General features: G+C 36.9%; 1 protein-coding gene across 1 annotated transcript in view; it reads left to right on the top strand.

Annotated features, from left to right (window-relative positions):
* Window positions 1–10,858, top strand: part of NXPH2 (neurexophilin 2) — a 160,512-nt gene extending 149,654 nt beyond the window's left edge. Inside the window, exon 2 of the mRNA XM_007946042.2 lies at window positions 10,115–10,858. Within this exon, the coding sequence (XP_007944233.2) occupies window positions 10,115–10,858 (744 nt within the window). The remainder of the gene's footprint in view (window positions 1–10,114) is intronic.
* Window positions 10,859–12,528: the final 1,670 nt, after the last annotated feature.

Raw genomic sequence — 12,528 nt, forward strand, 5'->3', positions numbered from 1 at the left:
AAACAAATTGATACGCAATGTGAAACAAGAGATAAAGGAGTATAAACACCAAGACTGATTAGTTTTCTAGGCACTATTTCATTACGTATCAACTCTCAAGAAGTAAATCTTAGATTTCACTTCTCTCATCAGTATGAAGTCATAAATTACTCAATTCTCTTCGCTCCCTGCCCTGTTGCTTACCCTGTCCCCTTCCTTATACTGAAATATAGTTTTAAAAAAATTGCCATCGTGTTGATTCTAACTCATAGTGACCCTCTTGGACAGAGTAGAACTGCCCCATAGGGTTTCCAAGGCTGTAATCTTTACAGATTAGTTCTGTGATAGAGCTGGTGGGTTTGAACCACTGACCTTTTGCTTAGCAGCTGAGTGCTTAACCACAGCATCACCGTATATCCTACGATAAATATCTATGCGTACATATCTGCATGTGTGTGTTTATGTGTGTGTGTGTTGTTGGTTGCCATCAGGTTAACTCTGATTCACGGCCAGCCCATGTACAGTAGAATGAAGCATTGCCTGGTCCTGCTCCGTCTTCATGACTATTGATAGGTTTGAGTCCATTGTTGCAGCATTGTGTCATTCCATCCTTTTGAGGTTTTCTCTCACATTTGCTGGCCCTCCACTTTACCAAACATCATTCTTTCTCCAGTAATTGGTCCTTCCTGAAGATACATCAGAAGCAAGCAAGTCAAAAATCTCAGATAATATTCTTTGATCCATATGGTTTTCATTGGCCAATTTTCATAAGTAGATCTCCAGGCCTTTCTTCCTAGTCTGTCTTAGTCTAGATGCTCCACTGAAACCTGTCCACCATGGGTGACCATGCTAGTATTTGAAATACCAGTGACATAACTTCTAGAATCATAGCAACATGCAAGCCACCATAGTGTGACAGACCGACAGATTAATTGTAGATTTTATATTTTCTTCCAGTCCCTTTGACAGTTGTAAATAAGTGAGTTGTTATTTATGCATGACTATTTATTTATGTTTCTCTGGTCTTCTACAAATTCCATAAAGACACAAGTTATGACTGTCCAATACAGGCAACCTGGAAGGCATTCAACAATTATATGTTGATGAAGTATTTAAAAATGAATATATGAATGAATCACCAGAATTGAGAGTCTCCTCACTTCCCCTCTAGACTACAGACCCACCTCACTCTAATTTATTTTCCATCCTGCATCTTCCTCCCTCTCTCTAAAGTACAATTCTAACCTGTTATATATATATATTTTTTTTTTGTTTGTTTGTTTGTTTGTTTGTTTTTTGTTTTATTTGTTTTATTTATTTTTTACCACTTTTCTGTTGAGAATACCAGGCTCCTAGAGGGGACATGGCTTGTGCAGGGTGATGATGGTTCCATAAGTGATTGTATGAAATGTCAACCCCAGTTTTCCTGACCCCAGGTCCTTCCAGTAACTCAAAGCGCTTCTTTTCCTGTCTCTCCCTCTTTCCTGCTTTAGTTTTACTTGTACTGATTGAGTTCATTACCCTTGCTCCTTTCATTCATCCTTTCACTCTTGACACAGTTTTTCTGATTGGGTAAAGTCAGCCACTTCAGAATGGAGCAACGGATTGTTTTCTGCAATACACACACCTGGCTGGGACACTTCACATTTTCTCCCAGTCCAATAACTTGCAAGTGGAATGTGATGCTCATATGCTTAGCACCATTCATATGATTACAGGCTTTGGCAAAAAGTCAGTGAAGCAATGAAACTTGCTCCTGTAAAAATAAAATAATATCTTTATGGAAATATTTCTAAACTGTTTCTGGCTTTTCACCTTCTTAAACAGAGTGTGTTGTCATCTAATCTCTTCTAAGTCAGAAGAACAATATTTAGAGGCAGTGAGCTTAAAGTACTACGCTTCCATTACTTACAAATTCAAGCCTCTTGTATTCCCTTCGTACCATATAAGTGAAGAGTTAACATGTTAAATAAACATGCCAATTAGAACTGTTAACCAGTGGCCTGGGACAACAAAGATGGTGGTGAAATCTCTTCCACTGGTATGTCTTTCAGTAAGAAAAATACTACCTGTTAGGATTGCTACAGAAGAGAGAGCTACCCAGATTGATAATGACATGATATATATTGAATGGAATTTGAACCCCAGAAGCCTATGGCATAAATCTTAAACATCCTTCACTTCCTTTTCATTGAGTGAAGAAAAATCTTTCACCCCCTGAGTTCAGGACCCAACTCAACAACTAAGTATAAGGAAGATGTGAAACTGTCATAATGATGGCCATATAAAAAAAATGGTTTTACCATAATTATGAAAAAGGCACCCAAGGGAAACCAAGCTTTCTTGGCCCTGTCCCACACAGAGTATTATGAATACACACCACAATCCTTTGTGAGCATTTCTTTTATTAGCACCATCTAGTGAACAGGTTGACAAAGCCTCATCTAAAGCTTGTGGTATTGACTCACTGTAGGTGTAGAATCAAAGTACCATGGACTGGCTCCTAAACTGAGAAAGGGATATTTGATTCCAATACAGTCAGAAATTAATTCCACTTTTACCAAAAATATTTGTAGAGTAAGCTCTGCATTATTGAGCTATTAACGATCAGAATGGTCTCAATTTTAAAATAATGAATATTAAAATAAAATAACCACATAGGAGTAATGACAGAGATACATTTGCAGCATTTGCAGTTGCCAGAATAATTTAGAAATAATCTATGATTTCCTAAACAACTCTGAGTTTATTTTAGATAATTCACTGATGCTGTAAAAGTCCTTGGATGGTGCAAAATGGTTTGCATTCAATTACTAAACTAAAGGTTGGCAGTTCGAACCCACCCAGTGACACTGCAGTAGAAAGGCCTGGTGATCTGCTTCTGTAAAGATTACAGCCAAGAAAACCCCATGAGCAATTCTACTCTGTAACATGTCAGGTCACCATGAGTCAGAATCAACTTGACAGCAGCAGATTTTTGTTTTTGTAAAGAGTTACATGAGAATTCCTAACTTTAAAAAAAAAAAAATCTAAAACCTGAATTACATGTAAATTAAGCTAAGTTTATGACAGCAAGTCTACAAGTCTTGTGAGAATTTTGAAAGCAAAACTTTAAAAAAAGGATCTTTTCTACCTAAGAGATGATCAAGGTCAACATCAGCAGTGGTAAGTCATATAATAGCATGTACCCTTGAGATGAAGTGATAAAAATGGCACTCTTTCTCTGTGTTCTTCCTCCCAAAACCCATAACCCCAGTTTAATCATGAGAAAAACATCACACAAAACCAAATCGAAGAGCATTCTACAAAATATCTAACCAATATTCCTCAAATATTCCTCAAAACATTCAAAGCCATCAAAAACACAGAGTCTGAGAAACTTGCAGGCAAGAAAACTTGTAGATTTATGATGACTAAATATATTGTGAGTTCATGGAACAATAAAAGACCTTAGAGAAAAATTAAGGGGATATGAATAAATTATGGATTTCAATAATAATGTGTCAATATTGGTTCATTAGTTGTGACAAGTGTACTATAATGTAAGATGTTAAGAATAGAGGAAACTAGGTATTGAGTACATGGGTACTCTGTGCTACCTTATCTTAACAAGTTTTCTATAAACTAAAAATAGTGTGAAATGAAATGTTTATTAAAAATATATAACAGATATACTTGAAAAAAGGATCTTCGGAAAAATGTTTGCAGAGGAAGGTGCTCTGTAGTTTATAAATTATTTCCATAATTTGTGACAGTTCTCACATCTGCTACTATAAAATTCATTGCATCTTCTCTGCCTTTTGGGGAAAAAAAAATGCATTTAATTATCAGGGAAATTCAACTTCAGCTTGTTATGATGAATGATTTGAACATGTCATCTTTTTTTCCCTGAAAACAAAAGAACTGAAATGAAACACAATTTTATTCCTCTATTCCTTTCCTACCACCTGCTTCACTTAATTAATGAAGATTTGAGCTTTTATTAATCTTTTTGAGCTGTTCTGTAAGATGCAGAAAAAGCTAATGTGATACCATTGTATCTAGCGAATGTGTGTGCTTTGTGAAATTGATACACCCTGCCAAGACATAAATTACTTAAGCTTTGATAAATGTGTTGAAATCAAGGAAAGTTCAAACAGATAAAGCACAGTGATTCCTCTTCTTTCCCCTTTTCAAAACTCCATTTTGTGCTCTCTGTTAAATGTTGCACATTACTACTGTAATATGATGGGACAAAAGACAGCAGTGATACTGAAATTAGCATGAAGAGCCTCAGCAAGTACAAAAGTAACTAGAGGGATACAGCCATGTATTTTGTAGATAACATCTAACAATCTTGCATTGGACAGAGGGGTTTGCCAACAGGTTCAGGCTGCCCCCAGCATGTTGTATCAGAGAAATTGTTCAGGAATGAGGGCATCTGCCAGACACTTTGTACTTTCAGCTCCCTTTGCTGACTCATTTGGTAGATTGGAATCAAAGATTCACAAATACATTCTCTTGGCAAAAAGAGCTCACCTCTGCCTGTGATCTGGATATGACTCAGACACCAGTGAAACTGGAAACACCAGGAAACATTTGGTTAATATTATAGAGTTGTGAAGATTGATTTCTACTTGGTCATTAATTTACCATATGACACTGAACAAGTTGCTTGATTAACCATCAATTTCCTTGAGAGACTTGATAGTTCATATAACCCTTTAGGGACACTTCTTGAATAGGAACATGGGACTATCCACTGAACCATGAAAGAGCCATCAGTCATTGACTGCCTTTTGTTAGGGACTTGTTGTTGTTGTTGTTGTTTGCCGTCGAGTCGGCCCCGACTCATAGCGACCCCTCCTTGGGTTTCCGAGGCAGTATCACTACGGAAGTAGGATTGCCCAACCTTCCTTCCGAGGAGTGGCTGGTGGGTTTGAACCGCCAGCCGTCTGGTTAGCAGGCAAGTGTCTTAGCCACTATGCTACCAGAGCTCCCACTTGTTAGGGACTGGGCTCAATAAATTTCTACTCATTTTTTTAATTCTTGAAACTAACCAGCCAGGAAATAAGTGAGAAAACTGAGACTCAGGTCATACACCTAAGGAAGGGGTGAGGAGGTCATCAGGCACCAAATCCTATTCTCTTTCAACCATGTCATATTGCTTCCATATTGGGAGTATGTGGATGAGTGAAAGGCACGAAGTGGTCCATCCAGCCCCCAATCACCCCTAATCAAGTTTTCTGAGGTTTTGCAGCAGTGCTGGGGACTTAGGTCATACAAACCACTATGTAGACCAGGAATAAGAGTGAGTGGCCTCTCAGCAGTGATACAGTCTAAGAAAATATAGCAAGGGAAGGGCTGAGTAAGTCATACCAGCAGAGGATGAAGTTACTATATATATGGAGCTCTGTGGTGTAGTGCCTAAGACACTTGACTGCTAACCAGAAGGTTGTTGGTCAAACCCACCAGCTACTCAACAAAAGAAAGACTGGGCAATCTATTTTTGTAAAGATTTACCACCTCGGAAACCCAATGAAGGTCACTATGATAAACATACATACATATAGCTATGAAGTCTGAGTGGGGCACAAGCAGCTTGGTTTTGGCTGCTAACCAAGCGGTTGGGTGTTCAAACTCATCCAGCAGCTCTGCAGGTGAAAGGTCTGACAAACTACTTCTGTAAAGAGTACAGCCAAGGAAACTGGAGCAGTTCTACTCGGTGATACATAGGGTCACAATGAATCAGGGGCCAACTCTGCTGCAGCTAACAGTAAATGCACATCTACTTTTTACCTAAGGAACTACCAGTGGGTGTTTTCTTTGGCAGAGGGAGAAATTATAGATCTGTACAATTAGCTAAGCTTATTATTTTTTATACATACCAACCTTAAAATTAAAGACTCCTTAAGATTTGGACCTGAAGAGTAATGAATGAGGTTTTAGAAATTAAATTACATTTTAAATTCTTTTATGAAGAGTCTTTTCTGAAGAGTTAAAGAGCCTTTGTAAAAGCAAATAATTACTTCCAGCTTATCTATTTGATAAGGCTGGATTTTTAGCACTCATTTCTCTTAGGCTGATCCATATATGTTTGGATCAAGTTCTGTCACAACATCAGTTACTACAAAGAAAATATTAAGGTTTTTTTAAGTCCCAGTAAGTGCATTTTATGGGCTCAAGTATAGCAGGGATTGTGGGGTTGGCGCGGGATCGGGCAGTGTTTTGTTCTGCTGTGCATGGGGTCACTATGAGTCGGAAACGACTCGACGGCACTTAACAACAACTAACGACAAAGTGCATTTTAAGTTATTATTTTTGTTACTGTTGCTACAATTATTGAATAGTCTTAGAACTTAATAATAGAAGTCCTACAGTTGAGAGAGTTATCTTACAAGGTGTTGGGGTCTGTCATGTATTCTAAAATGTGCCATTATCAGCTAATACAGATGCCATATGATCTCAATGTTTATAGGATTTCAATAATAGAAAACTTAAGAGAAAATCAAGCAAATTGCTGCATGAAGAAAAAAGATCCAGGCAGGAAAATATCAGGAAATTTGTCACTTAAAAACTTTAAGAAAACAAAGAGCACATTGCTTTGCTGCTGGTAGCAGAAGTGTTTGCATACTTGGTGGTAGAAATTTTTTTGAATGGAAAATGGATCTTAGTTCTGCTAATGAAGTATAAACCTATAGCACAGTGTGTAAAAGTAAGAATTGAATTTTTGTTAAAATAAGTCAAAAATGGAAAGTGACAATAGAATATATACACCTTTGCTAAAAGAGAATGAAAGAGAGGAAGGAAGGTGGAAGTGTGGGAAGTCGTACCAAACCATAATGGCAAAATAGCGACCAGGAGGTAAAGGAGTACTCCTTGTATACAGAAGGTTCTCAGCAAATGGCAGGTGTTTGTCAGCATTTCCCAAGCAGGGCAAATCTCACAAAATACTAGAAATAGGTGCAAAATAAAATAATCATCCCTATAATGAGCAAGAACAGTCATAATCATGGAAAAGAAAAATTGGCTCTTTACCTTGTTCAGCAAGGAGTATCTTATCTGTCCATATGTCCTTGGCATTCTTGCTGGAGAGGACAAGATATTTCCACTGGAACTGGATGGCATCAGTTCTTAGGAAATGTAGGTAATAACAGGAGCTAAAGAACTGTAGTTTGTGAGCTATTACCAGTTGATTTGAATGAGGTTTGTGCTCATTATAATTCGATTGTTTGAAATCAGAAAGCTCTAGTTATAGTGTCAGAAATATCCAGAATATTTTGAGCTAGAATCCTCTCTAGCCAGTAATGGCCTCTGTTTTGCTGGTAAAAATCCCAGCCCTTAAAGTCAGGAGAGGAAAAGAAGTATTAGCTCAGGATGTGTTAGCTCCTGTTTTTGTTGTTATGTGCCATCAAGTCAGACACGACTCATAGTGACCCCTCCTTGGGTTTCCGAGGCGATATCACTATGGAAGTAGATTGCCCAACCTTCCTTCCGAGGAGTGGCTGGTGGGTTTGAACCGCCAGCCTCATGGTTGGCAGTCAAGTGCCTGAGGCACTACGTGTTAGCTCCTAAGAAGGGGTCATATGGATTTAGGCCCACAGAAAGGTGAGAATGTGTATTATATCAATATGCCCTTTTGGCAAACCTCAGTAATTTAAATGAACTAAAAATAAAAAATAATGCATAAAAGAACAGAAATGAGGAAGAAAAGCCTTCAGGAAATTAATCAAAGGGGAAAATATACTAAAGCATATATGTACTTGAGTCATTCACTTCTCATCTAAAGTGACCAGATTAAAACACTTTTTCACAAAGCCTAAACTTCTAAACTTTTATGAACATATAAAAGATACTTTCACATTACTAAAATCTACTATATATTTCAGAATGCAATATTTATGATCTCGGTTTTGTTTTCTTTTCCTTTCTTTCTTTCTTTTTTTTTTTTTTTTTTGCCAAATTGAATTTGTGTAATATCTGAAACAGATTTTGCCAGGTACTTTGCCTAATTGCAAAGTATTGAAGAAACCATACATAAACTTAGCATCACTTCTTTTCTCATCCTTTTCACCATGCTGGAAGTTTTCTGTAGACTCTTTACAGGAGTAGTTTATGCTATTAGAGATAAGAGGCTCTCAGTGTTTCTAGTAGAAACCTCTATTTCCCAGAACTTATAACTGATCTGTAAATATTCATCCTAGGCACATATGTAATGAATCTGTCCCTCAAAATCTATGTTGACTTAACTAAATGATTTCTGGAAATCATGTAGACTTTTATATTGCAAAGAGAGTAAAAAGAAAAATCAAATGGAAATAAAGTACAATGTTTCTGTGACTATGACTTGAACAGAAATACTGTGTATCCATAAAATCTATGCACATAACTATTTCTGTGTTTCATAATTCTTTCTTAGTAATTCTGTCTTTCAGAATATAACTCACTTGTAATAAAATTCACTAAATTATGTGCAATCTATTAATTCTAAATATATTTTTAAACATTTCTGATTTTGTAAAGTCAGCTAAAATTTAAAATTTGACAATTATATTTTCTATTTTTCAGCTAAAACTTTTGCAGAACTTACTAATACTGTACACATGTCTCTTACATTATAGTGTTTGAGATGGAACTATATCAATATCAATGAAATTATATGATATATGAATCTTGGAATATAGTTAGGCCCTTAATATCCACAAAGAGATTTGTCAATTTCTTATGATCAAATAGTTTTTAGCCCTTTGGTAGAAATCCTTAGCATTCTGGAATGAGTTGTTTTCTACCTGTGTGGGAGTACTCATAAATTTAATGATTCTAAAAAAGTAATAGGTAAAAATATTTTCCTTTCCCCAATGTGGAAAAATAAAATTGTAAAAACTGGGAAACTGATTAAAATTGCATCAACCCATTAAAATGAAGTGCTCTCTTCTTAATCTCATTATTTTAATTTGTGTACTCGTTGATTTACATTTCTTGAAATAACAATAATCTTGTCACACTTTTGAGCTCAGCTGTGTGTGTTGTTGTGGTGGGAAAAAAAAAAAAAAAAAAAATGCATTCTAATACGGAAAGACAATAGAACTCAAAAATGAGAAATGAAGAAACCTACTAAAGTACTGCTAAAGAAATTATAATACTGTTTGGTTCGTTAGTCTCTGGTTGCGGTCACAAGGAGGTTGGATTTAGGGTGGGATATAGGCTTCTATGGGAGCTCTGGTAGCATAGTGGCTAAGGCACTTGACTGCTAACCAGAAGGCTGATGGTTCAAACCCACCAGCCACTCCTCGGAAGGAAGGTTGGGCAATCCTACTTCCGTAGTGATACTGCCTCGGAAACCCAAGGAGGGGTCGCTATGAGTCAGGGCTGACTCGACGGCACATAACAACAACAACATAGGCTTCTACTGGATAGTTGAGTATAGAGGCTTACAGTTACTGATTTCAGGAACTAATGACAGAGGTTTTCAATCATAGTCACATATCCTTCAAGTGGGATCATAAAACATCATTCATGGATGTTTCAACAGTTTTAACCAGATGTCTCAGGAGTTTGTGAAAACCATCTTGATGTCGGGGTCTCATTTCCCTAAATCAATTTATTAAACAAAAACCCTTTAAGTTGTCTAAGAAACTTTAGATAAATCCACCTCCAAAAACCTTTGAAACAATCCTCTTTATTTCATTCTTGTCATGAAGAAATATATCTTGGGCTTACTTTATACAAAAGACAGCTGTGTCAAGATTCCCTTCCTTACAGGGTATTTCTTTTATATCCTTGGTTAGCCATAGAGAGAAATTATGTCTTAGTTTTTAATGGGTTCTAGCAATTAACATAGCCAGATAACAGGAGCTTGTGGGTTTTGTGTTGATTCTGCAGCGAAGCAAACATAGAGGCCCAGGCAGGCAGGCAGGCAAATAAAAGACCAGTTTAATTCAGCAAGCACTGCGTTTAATTCAGTCATTTAGTTTTGATTTAAAAAAAAAAAAAGGTGAGAGATGTTTTAGGAATTTCTCCTTTACAATGTGAAATGCTGTCTAGCAAGAATCTAAATAATGTTGGAATAATTCCTTTCATGCTTTGACTTCACTGTGTGTACACAAAGCCTAATGTAAAGTTTATGTCTCTCTCTCTTTTTTTTCTTTTCAAACAGCTATTTTGTGACAGTAAAACTGTGGTGCATGCCACAGAGGGGCTGGATTGGGAAGACAAAGATGCCCCAGGGACATTGGTTGGAAACGTGGTGCACTCCAGGATCATCAATCCACTGCGCCTGTTTGTTAAACAGTCTCCAGTGTCAAGGCCGGGTCACCTGGCCTATACAGACAGCATGGAAAACTTCTGGGACTGGTTGGCCAATATTACAGAAATTCAGGAGCCATTGGCTAGAACTAAACGTCGGCCAATAGTGAAAACTGGAAAATTTAAGAAAATGTTTGGATGGGGTGACTTTCATTCCAACATTAAAACTGTCAAACTCAACCTCCTTATTACGGGAAAAATTGTCGACCATGGAAATGGAACCTTCAGTGTTTACTTTCGACATAATTCAACAGGTCTAGGCAATGTTTCAGTGAGCTTGGTACCCCCTTCCAAGGTGGTGGAATTTGAAGTTTCCCCCCAGTCTACCTTGGAGACCAAGGAATCCAAATCTTTCAATTGTCGCATTGAGTATGAGAAAACAGATCGGGCGAAGAAGACCGCTTTGTGCAACTTTGACCCTTCAAAGATCTGCTACCAGGAGCAGACTCAGAGCCACGTTTCTTGGTTGTGCTCCAAGCCTTTCAAGGTCATTTGCATTTACATTGCCTTTTACAGTGTTGATTATAAACTTGTGCAAAAGGTCTGTCCTGACTACAATTACCATAGTGAGACTCCATACTTATCCTCTGGCTGACTCTTTACACAGTGAGGGAAATGAGGTACAGATGTATATAGTTAGAATGCCCAGGAACCAAGCCTAGCTCTTCAGGGTAAAGGATCCCATTTGTTTCTGGCAGTGAAACTTAGTTCCCCATCAAGTTTTCAAATTTAAAAACCAGAAACATATGTAAATGTGAAATGTGATTGTTTCAATCATAAGTACCTTAATCTAAACAGTCAAACTGCTTATAAAACCACCATTTTCATGTAAGATGGCTAAGTTCTACAAATACTGTTGTTTCTCTAAAAGAAGCATTAATGATAGCAACATGTGATAAAAAGGAACCAAATTATGCATGTGATAAACAGTGCTCTTGAAATGAGCTTGCCATTGAAATGTGTTTTGGAAAGTTACTTTAAAAATAGCAGATTCAGAAAAGTAACTAAAAAGATTGTACTTGTTAGATGAATCATGTTTCTGATATGGAATTCTTCTTTGATTGCTGTCTTTCTCCCACATCTGTGCTGTTATTGATATGAAAGATGAAAGGATAAAACTCATGTGTGAAGTTACAATGCCACAGTGGAACTAAATGAATTAGTATTTGAGATAGAGTTGAGTGGATTGTGATTTAAGTACTTAGTCCTGTGTTGGTCACAGGCCTTGTGATTTCTCATCTGGCTAATAATTTTGGCAGAGCCATGACAGTGGATTAGGTGCCTTGTATTGGGAAAGCAAATTTGGATATATTGTAAATCAGTTCAATAATAATGAAGATCATGAGTCACACTGTTTTTAAACTCTTATTTCTTAGGCTCTGTTGCCAAATTCAGTGCTGTTAGGTTAAAATTAACACTGGATTATCTATATTCACCCTGTAATTTATAACTTCATTCTACTTACTTGACTTACTGTGATTTCATACATGTGTAAAACAACTCTGAAAGCCAGGACAAGAGATTATTTCCTAGGTTAGAAAGAGAAAAGATTGTAGGTATCAGGAAGAAATTCTACAATTATGGCTTCCTTATTTCTAGCCTCCAAGATTAAATTTTCCTTGAAACCAGTTTTCACCGAGTTGATTGCAACTCATGCCAACTCCATGTGTGTCAGAGTTAGAACTGAGCTCCAACAGGTTGTCAATGGTTGATTTTTTTTTTTTTTTAAGTAGATCACCAGACCATTCTTCCAAGGCCTCTCTGAGTGAATTCTAACCTCCAGCCTTTCGGTTAGTGCATTAATGGCTTGCACCACACATGATTCCAAGTTTCCCTTAGATTTAATTAATTGTTTAAATGAGAGTCAAAATCTATGAGGAAATAAAGAGTAATAATTCAAGTTCAACAATTATTAAGTGCTGATAACTGAGATACATAACTCAATCAGGCTTCTGAAGTTATTTCTAAATAATATGCTACTTTTCCAATTTGTGTCCTTGGCAGGTAGTAAGCAGTGACCCTGTATCACAGAGCTAGATGATCTTCTCATTAACACAGAAAAAGGTGCTGGTCGACCAGTATAACGGCTTCTCGAACTCTGAAGACTCATAGAATAGTTACTCTTTTTACAGTAGATGTTCATTTGTTCCCCTCTTCTTTGTAAAATATCCAATTAAAGTAAAACATAAAATCTAGGACTAAAGACAGGTCTTAACCAACAGAAATAATCTTACCACATTGTTTAAAAAGCTAATAGCTTCATTT

Source organism: Orycteropus afer, unplaced genomic scaffold, assembly GCF_000298275.1.
Source record: "Orycteropus afer afer isolate SDZICR_OR568_19922 unplaced genomic scaffold, OryAfe1.0 scaffold00148, whole genome shotgun sequence".
Taxonomy (NCBI): domain Eukaryota; kingdom Metazoa; phylum Chordata; class Mammalia; order Tubulidentata; family Orycteropodidae; genus Orycteropus; species Orycteropus afer.